This window comes from Peromyscus maniculatus, chromosome 19 (genome assembly GCF_049852395.1).
Source record: "Peromyscus maniculatus bairdii isolate BWxNUB_F1_BW_parent chromosome 19, HU_Pman_BW_mat_3.1, whole genome shotgun sequence".
Taxonomy (NCBI): domain Eukaryota; kingdom Metazoa; phylum Chordata; class Mammalia; order Rodentia; family Cricetidae; genus Peromyscus; species Peromyscus maniculatus.
The window spans coordinates 14,944,435-14,959,677 of record NC_134870.1 but is presented as its reverse complement, the minus strand read 5'-3'; the positions used below and the strand labels follow the sequence as shown (position 1 = coordinate 14,959,677).

The following is a 15,243-nucleotide window of genomic DNA, read 5'->3' as shown; positions in this document are numbered from 1 at the left end:
ACCATTCTCCTATAAGCAACCCTAATTAAACTCATTGGCTCACACCCCACCTCCAAAAGACATGCAAGTGGAAAGGGACTTGTTGGGGAGAAGGAGGGAGTCTGCAGAAGTAGGAAGGGGACAGGAGAAGGTCATAGGGGTGATTATGATCAGGACACATTATGTATACATAGATGAAAATGCCATAATGAAATGCATTACTATGTATAATTAATATATTCTAATAAAATATTTTAAATGCAGTAAGCAAATGACTCTAGTCATAAGAAGCTGCATGCTGTATGATTTCATTTATAAGAAATGTCCACTAAGGCCAGTAGAGAGGAAGTGAAAGTGATGAGTTAGTGAGCTTAACTATGAATGGTTGGGGAATCTCACGGAGAAATAAGGACATCTAACAGACTTATAGTGGTGGTTGAATCACTCACTGGGAAAACTTAAAAATTACTGAAGGGCCTGGAGATTCAGCTTAGTGCTTGAGAGCACTTCCAGCTCTTCCAGAAGACCTAAGTTCAATTCCCAGCTTCCAAATGGCAGCTCATAACCATCTGTAACTCTAGTTCTGAGGGACCTGACCCCCTCTTCTGGACTCTTCTGGACTCTGAGTGCAATGCACAAAAGTTGTTCACAGACATACATGCAAACAATGCACCCACATTCTTAAAATAATAAAACAATTTAAATTATTTTTTGGAAAAGAAATCACCGAATTGCACAAATGAATTAGGTGACTGTTATAATGTGTAAACTGTAACTCAATAAAGCTCTTAAGTAAGAAAACCACTCCGTGTATTTGTAAAACAAAATGGCACCTAGATTTGGGGACAATTAACTCAGAGACAGCCAGGTGGCCCCAAGACTATCTCTGCAAGCTCCCCTCAGGTGGCCAGGGACTGTGTCCATTAACTCTACAGAACCAAGGGTACAACCTGAGGAGGCACTCTCCCCTCCAGCCACTAAATATGGCCACTGCGGCTACCACACGTTCCTTCCCTACCAGCTGGCAGCCCGTAGGACTTGGCACACACCCTCGTTGCCTTTTTCCTTCAGGTCAGTTTTTAACCCTGTGTCTTTAGACTACCTGGATCTTGAAGCTGCCATTTCTCAGGCTAACTGCTTTCCCACAGTTGTGGCTTTTGTCAAAGTTGCAGAAGGAAAATTTCAGGTCTCTTTGCAAATCACAGATGAAAATCAAGATAAAAATCCCTCAATGGCGCCTTCTCTGTGGCTTTCTCAGATTTAAAGATCTCCTGACTGCCCAGAGTGAAGATTCAAACCCCTCTGCATATCTGTAGCATAACAGGACTTGTGAACAAGAACGTCTTGGGGTGGGAAGACATGGATTTAGGCCCTGGAGCCAAATCGCCTAGAGATATAGCTCCTGTGGCCCTATACCTCAAGCTCCAGAACTTTCCAAATGTGTAGCATTAGGTTAGTTACTTGCCATTTGCTCCATTTGCTCACCTGTAAATCAAGATGTCGTGAGACTATTCCTGGGGAGACATAGGAACACCAAAGGCAGTACTGAGGCCAAAGAAAAGACTCCACCCAAGACCAGCTTGGTGAGCCAATGAGTTTCCTGAGGTTACTCACAAGAGTGTGGGTCACTCAAAGGTAGCTACACCATCCCCTGGGCAAGTTATAGGTAACTTTACCAACTACAAAATGGTCCCAACACAGTCCATTGTTTTTCTCTTGTATAAACCTCAGGGATGATGATGGCCTTCGTGATGTTGAGAATGCTACTGAGTCCTGTGAGCCCCTCCATAAGTCTTCCACAAGGGACCGACAATGGGCCCCACCCTGTGAGGGACTCATACAGGTGACCAGAGGTGCTCTGATTCAAGATGGAGGCTATGTTCTACCTGGAGGAAACAGCTATACTATATAAGCTTAAGAACACAATCTATGGCCCTTGGAGTGTCATACAGATGCACGGCAATAATACACGCCACACATTTGACCACACCTGATACATGACAGGTGCCCAGTGAATAGTGTATTGATCAACTGATATTAGCATTATATATCTCTTCTGATTTATCTCCTGAGCACACTATGCTGTTGCTGAATGCCCTGGAAGGCTATCCATCCTCCCTAGAATAATAACCACCACTGCACCACCTACAGAGCCCTGAATGGCCCTGACCTATCACCCTATCCATTCAGACATCTGTCATCTCCTCCATCTGTGGTCCTAGATCCTGGCTTTTGCTGCTACAACTGTCTCCATGGTGTCCCCTCCTGCTGTCCCACTGAATTCGGGCTCATCATCCAGCATCTGCTCCCCTCCCGACTCCCCTAACATGCACACTGCCGACCCTATTGTCTTTCTGCAAATGCAGGTGCCCACGATGGCAGCCGCCTTCACGCACAGCCTTTTGAACAGTTGCTAAGCACATTTAGTTGGAGATCATTTGACTAAGGTCTTGTCGTCCAGGTCTAGACCACGGTTTCCACCAAGAAAGGAGCTACGTTTTCCTCTGATGTTATAGCACTACAAACCACACAGCATAGCGGCTCAGGGAATGTCTAGAGGGAGTGAATGAATGCTCTCCAGGCTCCCCTACCCTCTGCATGGTACAGTGTTTTACGACCACCAAACACTGCGCTTTCAAACCACCAACCCATTCCGGAAGTGGCCTGTCCCTGAGCCGGAGCTCTCTACTTCAGACACATGTGTATGATACACCGTGAATGACCCAGGGTGCTGCCCTGATCATACCCATCTGGCATGAGTCTGGTTTTGCTTCATGTATTCCCCATGTACGCCATGAATCCAACATGATTAAACACAAATTAATTGATTAACCAGTTGTGTGTAGTTGGCTACAAATCTGTGTGTGTGATGTTCCTTACCGTAGACGTTTTCCATGAGATCCTTAGTGAAGTTGGTGAGCTGGCGCTGGGGAAACAAGGTGGTTCCTGCATGGTCAAGGTAGACAGTTCCTGAAAAAAAATCACAAATGAAGCTGAGGTTGTTTCTGTTTGTTTGTTTGTTTGTTTTTGAGGCAGGACTTCACGTACCCCATGCCGGCTTCAAATCCTCTGTGTAGTCAACGGATGCCTTTGAATTCTTGATCCTCCTGCCTCCATCTCCACAGAGCTGGGATACAGGTGTGCAGCACCACACCCACCTGTCACAACATCTTTCAGCAGAGCTGATATCCCTGAATTTCTTGATGTGTGTTTCTTAAAATAAGCACAGGGCCCTGCGGAGCCTGCCTGATAGATAAGCAGCCCTCTTACCAGCCAGGCAGTTACGCAGCAGACCTTTGTGACGAACAATGACACAGCAGTTTCTCACTCGTTCACACCGTGTTCTGGAAGCTGAGTGTTTCCAGGAAAGGTGAGCCCTTACCTTTCTTTCCCACAGTGCTCCACTGCCCTCAGCCTAGACTCATTAACAGAGCTTCAGAGAAGATAGAGGGTAGAAGCCACCCTTGCAGGCCCGCCCTCCTAAAGACCAAAGACAAACTCAGAGAAGCTGGAGATACTAGGATTGGCTGATCAGACTGGCAGAGGTCAAAAGGTTATCATCCCCACTGTGGGGTAAGGGTGTGGGCAGCAAGCCAATGGCACAGGCTGGCATAGGGATGATTAGGACAACTTCATGGAATAGCACTTGGGCAACATCAATCACAAGTTAAATGCAGTCAGTGTGCCAACATTTCCTTCTGCAGGTGCAACTCATGAAACCCAGGATTGTGCAAAATGGCCTGTATGTGAAGACAGCCAATGCAACATAACAAAATCACAAGACTGAAGAAGGAATGGCCAATCGCAGGTATTTCAGATAAGGTTGGTCCGTACCTATCTACTCCTTCAAAAGTACGGACGTGAGATGGAGAGGGACATGAGATGAGGCCAGAGCTCAGCTGGTAAAGTACTTGCCATGAAAGCTTGGGAATCTGACTTTAATCTCCAGAATCCATGCTTGTGATGCCACCAGCGGGGAGGAAGAAGCAGGTGGATCCTTGGGGCACTCTGGAGAGCCATCCTGTCTAATCCACAAGTGCCAGGGTGACAAGAGACCCTGTCTCAAATAAACAAGGTAAGTGGTGCCTGAAGAACCACAGGTATGCTCTTAGTAAGTGCTCATTCACACTTGTGAACTGCACACAAACACAAACACACACACACACACACACACACACACACAGAGAGAGAGAGAGAGAGAGAGAGAGAGAGAGAGAGAGAGAGAGAGAGAGAGAGAGAGAGAGAGAGAGAACTCAGATGAAGCAAATCCTGGGATACCATTTCAAATTCATAAAATATGAATAAATCTATTTTTTAATTCACTTAAAAGTTTTGTGACATGCAGGGTAGATATTTGTTTGTTTTATAACAATTTCATCAAGATATAACCCACACATCATAAAATCCATCTTCTGTAAGTGTATAACTTAGTGGCTGTCATGTGCTTACATGACCTAATTCTGGAACATTTTCATTCACCACCCCCCCCCAAAATAATCACCATTATTAGTGATCATATCTCCACGTCCTCAAGTAACCAGTGTCTGAAGTGAGACATGTTATGGTCACCTTCATCGGAAAAGGGGTATATATATATATATATACAGACAACTGCCGGAGAAGCGCACCGGTGACAGCCTCCGCTCCTGGGGTGGCAGTTTAACAGCGGGTGGAACCCAGTGGAGGCTCTTTGGCCACTCTGTCTCATTTGTCATCTTTTGAATCTGGTGCATTCAAATACATCACCTAATATCCCCCGATGTTTTTAACTGCCTTCTTGGGCAGCCATGCTCCAGATGGTCCCGCACCCACAAGTATGTGGCCAGCACAAATTGAATCTAGTGGATGATGATAATGATACTGATGATGATGATGATGATGATGATGATAATAATAATAGAGGATACAGAGTTTGAAGGGTGTGGGAAGGTGGAGGTTGAGTCTGGGAGGAGCTGGGAGAGAAATGAAGAATGAATATAACCAAAATACATTATATAAAATTCTCAAAGAATTAAAGACATCATCTTTTTAAAAATAATTCTTAGCCTGGCAGTGGGGGTACACAACTTTAATCCCAGTACTTGGGAGGCAAGGCAGGTGGATCTCTGTGAGTTCAAGGCCAGCCTGGTCTACAGAGCGAGATCCAGGACAGGCACCACCAAAACTACACTGAGAAAACCCTGTCTCAAAAACAAAACAAAATAATAATAATAAATAATAAAAACAATTCTTTTACTGAAGATTGTGAAATAAAAATTCACCAAACTAAAAGAAAGGCTTTGGACATCGAATAGTCAATGTACTAAGATGTTGACGTAAGAGTTGGGGTGATAGGTCATTGGTTAAGAGCATTGGCTCCTCTTCAATTCCTCGCACCCACATGGTGGCTCAAAACTCCAGTCCCAGAGGGTCTGATGCCCTTTTCTGGCCTCCATAGACACCAAGCATGCATGTAATACACAGATATATATGCCAGACAAAATACACATAAGTACATTTTTAAATTTTAATTATAATTTCTAAAAAGATCTTCAGGTGAAGATCCAATGCATGATGAGACCCAGGCTCTGAGGAGTACTGTGCATTTTGCCCAGAATCTTCCAAGGGGCTAGGAAGCCATTCAGGAAGAACCTGCTTTGTTTGGCTTTGGGTCAACAGTTAATCTTGCAAAAGAAGGTAACTGAGTTAGGTGAAGCAGAGATCTGATCTTAGGAGGCCAACAGTGCAAATCCAAATCAAGCAGCCAAATGATCTTTGCTCACCCACCAGCCATTCTGGACCCCTGTTCTGACATCTGTAAGTGTGATGATGGTTAGTAGGTGTGTGACAGTACCCAGCTGGATGCCTGGAACACAGCAAACAGTTTTCAGAGTGAACAAAAGCAGGCAACTGATCCGAAAGCCAACTAGCACTAGGTCTTGCAGAAAGAGAAGTCAAACTATTTTTATTTTCTTTGAAATACTTGGCTGTTTCATTAACTGTCTGGTTCTAAGAAATTCAGAGACAGAGAGATAGAAAAGAGGTAGAGGGAAAGGGGGAAGGAGGGAGAGAGAAGGAAGGGAGAGGGGGGAAGAAAAAGAGAGAGAGAGAGAGAGAGAGACCAGGATTCCTCTGGGCCATGCACCTTTAACTGTCAGTCAGCACCTGATGCTGGAAGAACCATTTGGGTCACAGCAGGATATTCAGTTCACCCCTTCACTAAGTCCAGGAAACCCCTATTCTAATCAAGCAAAACATTTCCGCTCCTACAGTTTACACATTTAATTGCTCAGAGCCAGCGATTAAGCAGGTACATTTTTAACTCTGTAGAAAATCTTCAGGGAGGGAAAGAAGGTGTCGGGGCTAGACCACTCTGGCTGGTCGGATTGGCTGTTGCTCCCCCGAGCTCTCTCCAGTGTGTTTCTATGGGGGAAAAAGTGAACGTGCTCCAATAGTTCAGAGGTAGGAAAAAGCACCTGTTTCGTCCACAGAAGTCTACTTCGGGGATGGGAGGTGGGTAAAGTGCTCACCACCCAAGCCTGAGGCCAGAGTTCCATCCCTTAGCTGGGCATAAAAAAGCCGGGCATGGTAGTGTGCCGCTGCAATGCCACCCCTGGGGAGGTGGAGAGGGGGTTCACTGGTCAGCCAGCCTAGACAGCAAACTCCACACCAGTGAGAGAGCCTGCCTTAAAATAAGGTAGAGAGTGACAGAGGAAGACACTTGTCACATCCTCTTGTCACAGGCTCACACAAAGTTGGTGGTCCACACCTTCAATCCCAGCACTCAGAAGACAGAGGCAGATGATCTCTGTGAGTTCAAGGCCAGCCTGGTCAACATAGAAAGTTCCAGGCCAGTCAGGACTACACAGTGAATAGATCTCTCTCTTTTCCTTCCCACCCCCTCTCTCTGGGGGGTGTCTCCCTCAGGCACAATGCATCCAGGGACTTCTCTAAATAAATAAAGGGCCCATCTGGGTATGGTGACTCTTACCTGTAATTCTACCACCCCAGAGGTGGAGGTAGGAAGATCTTCATAAGAGGGAGGCCAGCCTGGGCTACATAATGAGTTCTAGGGCTGAGTGCAGAGTGAGACTGCTTAAAATTAATTACTTAAAGAACCTACATACCATCACCGTGGGTGTTAAAAGGCTTTAAAGGTGGTGGGGACAGGAAGTGGGGGCGCTGGCTGCTACAAGACAATGTCGTTTGGGTTCTGCTTTCTGAGGGAGAGGGGTGGTACAGGAGGGACCTGAACACACCTGTATGAAGCGTTGAGGGTGTGAGAGATCAGGATTGGAGAGGATTTAAGAAGATTAGGGAGCTGTGACTCTGAATTAATCATTCGCTGGGCTCTGGGATTTGCTTCCGAAAGGGGGAGGGCCTACTTCCCTCTGCACCTGTGGGTATTCATGTCGGACTATTTGGTAGGAAATTTCCCTCCGGAGGGCAGGGTAGGGAGGAAGGGGGGCAGCAAAGAAGTTAAGGGCGGGCCGTCTCCAGCCGGTGACAAAGCACGGGGAAGAGTGGGGAGAAATAAGTAGGAGGCTGTGGCTACAGAGTAGAGAGACACAGGGAGGGACCACAGCTCCCCACGCCCCCAAAGGATAATTAGTTACTATTCCAAACGAGGAAAAGACTAAAGCGCCACTGTTCTGCCACACACAGCGGGACAGATACCCCGAGGGATCAAACCCACCCCTGTACCCTGGCCCGTGACCTTCCTGCTCCACCGTGGGTTCTGAAGTTTGACGAAGGGCCGGCTTCCCAGGCAAGTTCTCCTACTAAAGACCAGTACTCAACCTGCGGCTGTGGGTGGGCTGGGCTCTGCTACACCTGCAGTTAATCTGAGCTTAATTTCCAACTCAATCAACAGGTCCGATCCAACTCAGAGGCTCACAGGCTTATCCTACTAAAACTCAAATTGCACGCTTCTCTAATTCTTCCAGTTTCCCAGCAAGCTAGAGCTCATATAGAGCATTGTTCTGGCTACAGAAAAGAGAAAAAACTAGACTTGGTGCCAGGTGAGCTTGGGCCACGCCTTTAAGCCCAGAGCTCCAGGGACAGAGGAAAGAGGATCAAAAGTTCAAGGCAAGCCTCGACTACATAGAGAGTTCAAGGCCAACCTGGACCACATGACTACATAGAACACTGTTTAAAATGCCAACAGTAACAGCAGTAATAATGTTTAGAAAATACAGAGAGGACATCCCTATGGAGAGAGGGTCGTGGCCTCGGGAGACCTGTCAGCTGATTAATCTCGGTCTCTGAGTTCTTCGCCGCCACAGAATCACTTTTCCAAACTTCATGCAGTAGCCTCTTGCACACCCCTGGCCCCGTGTAGGGCATTCGAGGAACACCTCTGTTCAATATTCTGCATTGTGTGACCTTGGCTGCGATGGGGTCTTTAGAGTCCGGTATTCTCCCGGCAATAGAGGCGGGCAAAGAAAACCTATTTGAAGTGTGCGGCGAGACCTAAAGAGAGCCAGAGCTGGTCTCGCACCACAGAGCAGTCTATGCAACAATTACAGCAAGAAGTCTATGTAACGATTGTAGCAAGAAGTCTTGCTACTGTGGAAGGGACAGCCGGGAGCCGGCAGCACGGAGCAAGCGTTCACAGTCCCTCCCAGACTTTCGATTCCCGAGGAGTCCATCTCTTCTTAGCCTTTTAGCTAAGATCAAAGTGCTCCCCAAATGAGACAGCACACAGGTCCCACCCTGCCTGTCCTCGCGTGTCCCCGGTTGGCCCCGCGCCCGCCCCTCACCTGCTAGGCGGCTGAACTCCAGGTCCCGCAGCTCGCTCGTGCTGCGCAGCCGGTATCCCTGGGCCAGGCGTGGTGCGCTGGCTTCTGGGTGGTGCTGGAAGGCCGGGGGTTCAGGTCCCCGCTCCACCTCCATGGCCCGCGCCTGCCGTCTGAGGAGTCCAGGCCTCCCCGTCCGGGAAGTGCAAGTGCGGGAGCCGGGCTACTCTGTCCTGGCCCGGCAGTGGGTGACTCGGGTCCCCACCCAGGGGCGGCGCCTCGCGGGCCAGCCTCCTCTCAGCTCGCTGACTCACCGAGTGCTTTCACTTCAGTACGGCCTTTGGCCACTTGGGACAGGACCCAGCCACGCACTTCGCAGTCTCGGACACAGCCCGACGCTACTCAGGTGACATCCAAGACACGTGGGCGGGAGTCCTGGGATATCTCCGTGCCACTGAGGCAGGTGGATGGAACAACGGAGCGTGCCTTCTCGCTAGGCATATGTGACCCCGAGTTCTCCTGGCCCAGAACCCGGGATCCTCGCCCCATGAGCTCCAGCCCCGCAAGGGAAGGGCTCTTGAACTGCTGCCTTGGCCAGCGCTCCCCGGCGTTTCAGAGGAAAAACATTGGGCTGCTTGATAAACTAACTCCCAGCGATTGTGCAACGTCGGATCCCGGAAGCTCTAGTGTGACCCTGTTCAGGGCTGCTCGTGGGCTGGCCCCTCCCTCCTGCACCCCGACGACGGCTCAGAGCACAGCCACTGTGTGCCATAGAACTGCCGGGAGAGCCAGGCAAACCCACCAGCGCAGGGTCGGGGCCGACGACTAGGAGGCAACAGGTGCAGGTGCGCCAAGAGTGCTGCCTGGATCTGGCAACGACAGGGATGAGGAGGTGGATGATTGTGCGGTGCCTGGTGGCATGGGAAGACACCGCAAAGTGAACCCAGGCAAGGTGCAGGCGAGGAACTGAATTTGGAGGGCATCACTAGGGAACACGGTTCTCAGGAATTGTATGTACTGACGGACTGGGAAAAGGGCTCACATCCCTGCCCAATGGAGAACCCAGCCTGAGGCCCAGAACCCAACAGCTAGGCGACCAGATGGGAAGCCACCACGCCCAAGTTTGAGGCCTGGGTCAAAGTCAGCCACTCCCAACCCAACATCCTGGGCTAGGGCCAAAGATAGAGTGGGATGGGTGACGAAGGTAGAGAAGCCTAGTGGTAAGTGTGTCTTCTCGCTTGGTGCTGCTTCCAAGTTTGGGCAGGAGTGTCCTGGCCCGGAACAGTGAGGTTACGAGGTCCAGATAGTGCAGAAGTGATGGGATTCAGGGACAAGAGGGTCCGTCCCAAAGACTGGCCCGGGGTTGGGAGGCAGAGAGCTCAGGCACAGAGAAGCAATTCGGGGCTCCATTCAGGCCATTTAAGTGGGGATTGCCAATCTGCACTAACAATGATAGTGTCTGAGGCTGGAGAAGCAAGACGCATGGAAGGCTTGTGGAGGCACCTCAGAAGCTCAGGAAAGAGGGCAGAGGGGGGGAGAACTAGAGGACAGGGCCTGGTGGCCTGTGAGGGTTAGCCTAACTTAGTTAACTGGTTTACTGTGACCTAGTGAGGTCAGTTCTGTCACCGAGCTGCTTTGTAAGGGCCAATTCAGACAGAGAAGCAGCTCGCTCACCAGCTAGCCCCGGAAGACCTTTGCCTATTGGTCTTGGAGGAAGTTGGAGGTCCAGGCCTATCATCATCGTGAATCAAATCTCCAGACAAGCTGGCATGAGGTTTGGGTGGGTGTTTCCTCCAAGAGCAAATTTGGTTTAAGATCATGCAAGTAATTCTGCATGTCCACCTCTGTAGCGTGTAGCTCCCTAAAAGAGAAGCTGCACGTCTAGGTACTGGGGTGGTTAGGAAATCAGAAGAGGGCCAGTTAGTTGAGCAATGGAGCAGCTTTCTTTCCAAAGCACAGCAGTTTGCTGCAGTCGAATGAACTAGACAGCAATGGAAAGAAAAAAAAAAAAAACAGGAAGCTCCCTCCCCAGAGGGACTGGAGAGACCTTTTCCGTGGGTAGAAAGCTGGAAGGGCAGCTTGGAATCATGAAGAGATGGGGAACAAGGGTCCATTATATTTATATGCATAATGTAATGTTCAAAACAAAAGCCAAGAGTACTCGCAGAACATAGGCCGCAGGGTGGGCACACCCAGGTTGGCTCCTGGTGCTGTTTTCCTGGGAGTTGGACTTCTGTATTCACTCAGAAGCTGCCGCTCCCCTCTCCCTTCTATGCTGGGACACCTCACCTCCCTCCTGCTCTTTGCCTCTCAACTCTATACCACCAAGAAGGGAAAAGGATATTAGTCATTCTACATGACAACTGATAGGTAACATTTGAGGATGCTTCCTGCTGGCTTATGTGGCTTAGCAAATTGATATACCTACCCCTAATTCTGTAACTGGGTGGCAATGCACCCTGCTAGGTGTTGTGGACCAAAGAAAGCCATTCTCGGGCCAGGGGGGTAGCTCCATGGTAAAGTGTTTCCTGGCTCTGGGAAGCCCTGGATTAGAACCTCAGCACAGCAAGTCGGGAGGGGGAGGGAGGGAAGCAGAGAGGAAGAAAGACTAAGGTACAGTGGAAACTCTGACTCAAAACCCAAAGTGTCTGGGGGCGGGGGGGGGGGGGGGGGGATTCATTTCCCAGCTTCTCATTATACTGAATATAGCCACAATCCTAAATTCTAGCCAAGGATATTGGACAGAACTATGTGGGACTTCAAGAAACTCCCTTAGTTAGGAAAGGTCGTTCTCCTCTTTTCTAGCTGGAATGCAGAGATCATGGTAGGAGGCCAAGCAGCTGGGAGGTGGAAGACACAGGGTAAATTAGAAGCCTGGGTGTCTGGTGTTGTTGAGAAATTCCCAACCCATTCTGTGATGCCTAATTTGACTCATTTTATTTGAGAAATAGTCTATCTTGTACAAAGGAGAAAGATAATTTATCATTTTCTTTCATACACAGTTAAAGTGAAAACCAAATTAATACTATAATATTCTTTCCACTCACAGAGATGGAGAGAGAGTTTGCCTACAGTGAGAGCCAGGGTGAACCCACATGCAAAACCTCATCCACTGATTCCTCAAGTGAGGGTCCTGAGCTGCACTTGGGTGGCCTTCAGGAATCCACAGAACTCAGTCAAGGCTGGACAGTCAGTGGCCGCTGGCTGCAGGGAGCCCTTGAGAGAGCTGATGAGCTAACACTTAGATCCCAGGAGGATGCTTCCAACTTGTTTCCTGAACACTAGGGCCTCCTGATTGTGGGGTGGAGTTCTCTAGACCTTCCAAAGCACATCCATCCATTCTTTCTCCCCCTTCCCTCCAGCCTCGTGGTCCCTGTCATCCAGGCTTCTTGCTTGTGATGTCAAGGGGCTCCAGCTGAGCCACCTACTATTTGTTAGAAGGGGAAAGAGTAACAAATTACGTCCTTTTTGGCCAGGTGGTGGTGGTGGTGGTGGTGGTGGTGGTGGCGGTGGTGGTAGCAGCGGTGGTGGCAGCACTCGGGAGGCAGAGCCAGGTGGATCTCTGTAAGTTCGAGGCCAGCCTGGTCTACAGAGTGAGTTCCAGGAAAGGCACAAAGCTACACAGAGAAACCCTGTCTCGAAGAAGAAAAAAAAAAAAAAAAAAGCAAAATGTCCTTTGGTAATCCATCTATGGATTTGCCTGTTCATATCTTTTCCCACTGAGAGACTATACAAGGAACCAATTAACACCCAGGAAAAGGTTGTGTCTTTGAACATCTTTTAAAACTGTGGTTAAATATAATTTCTGCCATTGTAAGCACCAGCTGTATACTGTAGCATGAATCTTAAAAGGTCTTATTAATAAAAACAAACCCAGGGCCAGGTATTGGGGTGAACGCTGGATGATCAGAGAAGCAGAACAAGCCACGGCCACATCACCTTGCCAATTCCTCAGCTGATCCTGTTTCCTCAGACTGGAAGCTTCTGAGTCCTCATCCAGAATGAATCTCAGCTGAACTGCTGCTCTAAAGCCTAAAAGCTTAACCAGCCTAGTTCCTGGTCCTCACACCTTATATACCTTTCTGCTTTCTGCCATCACTTCCTGGGATTAAAGGCATGAGTTACCATGCCTGGCTGTTTCCAATGTGGCTTTGAACTCACAGAGATCTGGATGGATCTCTGCCTCCCAAGTGAAAGGATTAAAGGCATGTGTGCCACCATTTTCTGGCCTCTATGTCTATCTAGTGGCTGTTCTGTCCTCTGACCCCAGATAAGTTTATTAGGATGCACAATATATTGAGGGATACAATATATCGCACAGTATACCTCTGTGTGCTCCCTGTACAATCTCCAGGGCGTTTCATCTTGTGTTAGAGTGCCCATCACACAGCTCTCCATTCCCTCCTCCCTCAGGCCCTGGTCAGCATCACTCTGCTGTCCTTATGCATGCTTTCTCTGGAGAGCTAGGATCAGCGAGTCACACAGTGTCTGCCTTTGTAGCTGCTCTATTTCACTTATCATGACTCCTCAGGTGTTAATCATTGTCTTCGGTAGGGTTTCTATCACTGTGAAGAGACACCATGACCACAGCAACTTTTTTCTTCTTTTTTTTAACTTACTTTTTATTTATTCTTTGTGTCTTTTACATCATATATCTCAATCCCATTCATTTTCAGTCCCTGAGTATCTGCCCTCTGCCTTTGCAGCCCCTGTCCCAGATAAAATTTAAGGGAAAAAGAAAAGGGGGAAAAAATCTCGTCGTGGAAGCTGTAATGAGTCACATTACAGTCACGCAATAAACCTTTTGTCCATATATCTTTCTTGCAAGTGTTCATTGCAAAGAGTCATTGGTCTGGTTCAAGGCCTCTGGTTTCTGCTACACTATCGATGCTGGGCCCTCACTGGGACTCATCTTGGTTATCCTGCTGTTGCCCCATGTTGTGGAGATCCTGCAGCTTTGGGTATGCAGGACCTATCTCTTCACCTGCTCCAGCAAATCACAGATGGGGGTGGATATTGGGGTGGCCGACCCATAACCCTGGCTCTGGGCCTGGGTAGTTGCAGGGTTGGTCAGCCCGCTAGCTCTCCCTTGTCCTCACCACCAGGGTGAGCTTCCCTGCATTGCCTTGGTGAGTTCCCCTTTGTGTCAATTACCAAGGGGTGTGGCCAGTTCTCCCGCTTTTATGTCCTCAGGGTCAGATCTCCCACATCTACACCTTCAGGGCCAGCTTCACTGTGTTGACCAGGCAGGGCTTAGGGGCCACTCTCCTGAGTGCTGCAGCAGATGAGGGGCAGGGACAGCTCTCCTGCTCTTATGACCTTAAGGCTAGCTCTCCCACCTGCCTCAGGCATTGATGGGTGGGGGAGGGGAGGAAGGAGGACACAACATCTCTTTTTTGCCCATGCCACCACATGACAGTTAATGAGGACAGCTCTTCCATGCTCACAATATCAGGGCTGGCTCACCCACACCTCTGTCATTGGAGTTGGCTCTGTTGTGCTGCCCATGAGAGGTGCAGGGCCTGCTCTCCCGAGTGTTGCAGCTGGTGGTGGGCAGGAGCAGCTCTCCTGCCCTTCTAACCTGAGGGCCAGTTCTCCCACCTGCTTCAGGCATTGATGGGGGGGGAGGGCATCTCTCCTGTGCAGGCCCACAAAGGTCTCCTACTGAGATCTGAGCTTGCTTTACCCAACAGAGCTGCATTAGAGGATTGTTTGACCATGTACATGGTTACCAGATGTTTGGAAGGGTCTGTCATTGGCTATGCTAGGGGGAGGTCTTTAGCTCCATCCCTTGGCATTCCTTTAAAAGGCCCTTTAGAAGAGACAGAAAAGGCTGGTGGATAAGGATCCAGGCCCTCCAGAGGCTATCCTGTGTTTTCATCTGTCTCTCCCCCTCTACCCTTCTATCTAAATATTTCTCACTTCTCTCTCCTCAAGAGTACCCTGGGATAAAAGTGGGAGTGGGTCTCCCACACTCTCCCCCACCCATGCCACTGCATGGCAGATGCCACCGCATGGCAGATGAGCAATGGGAATAGCTCTCCTGTGCTAACAACTTTGGAGCTGGCTCACCCACACCTCCACCAACAGGATTGGCGCTATTGTACTGCCCAGACAAGGTGCAGGGCCTGCTCTCCCAAGTGTGCAGGACCACAGCAACTTTTATAGAGAAGAACATTTCATTGGGGCTGGCTTACAGTTCAGGGTTTTTTAATCCATTATCATCATGGCAGGAAACACGGCAGCATGCTGGCAGATACGACGCTGGAGGAGCTGAGAGTTCTACATCTTGACCCACAGGTAGCAGAAGCCACTGTGATACTGAGTGTGGCTTGCAAATGTGTAAGACTTCACTCAAGCCCGCCCCCACAGTGACACATGTCCTCCAACAAGGCCACACCCACTCCAACAAGGCCACACCCACTCCAACAAAGCCACACCTACTCCAACAAGGATACACCCACTCCAACAAGGACACACCTACTCCAACAAGGACACACCTACTCCAACAAGGACACACCTACTCCAACAAGGACACACCTACTCA

At 49.1% G+C, this 15,243-nt stretch overlaps 1 protein-coding gene across 1 annotated transcript in view; it reads right to left on the bottom strand.

Moving 5' to 3' along the window:
* Mocos (molybdenum cofactor sulfurase) overlaps positions 1-8,965 on the bottom strand; it is a 49,160-nt gene extending 40,195 nt beyond the window's left edge. The window contains 2 exon segments of the mRNA XM_006980131.4: positions 2,860-2,949; positions 8,721-8,965. Of these exon segments, the coding sequence (XP_006980193.3) occupies positions 2,860-2,949; positions 8,721-8,853 (223 nt within the window). The 5' untranslated portion in view covers positions 8,854-8,965.
* Between the last annotated feature and the right edge of the window lie 6,278 nt (positions 8,966-15,243).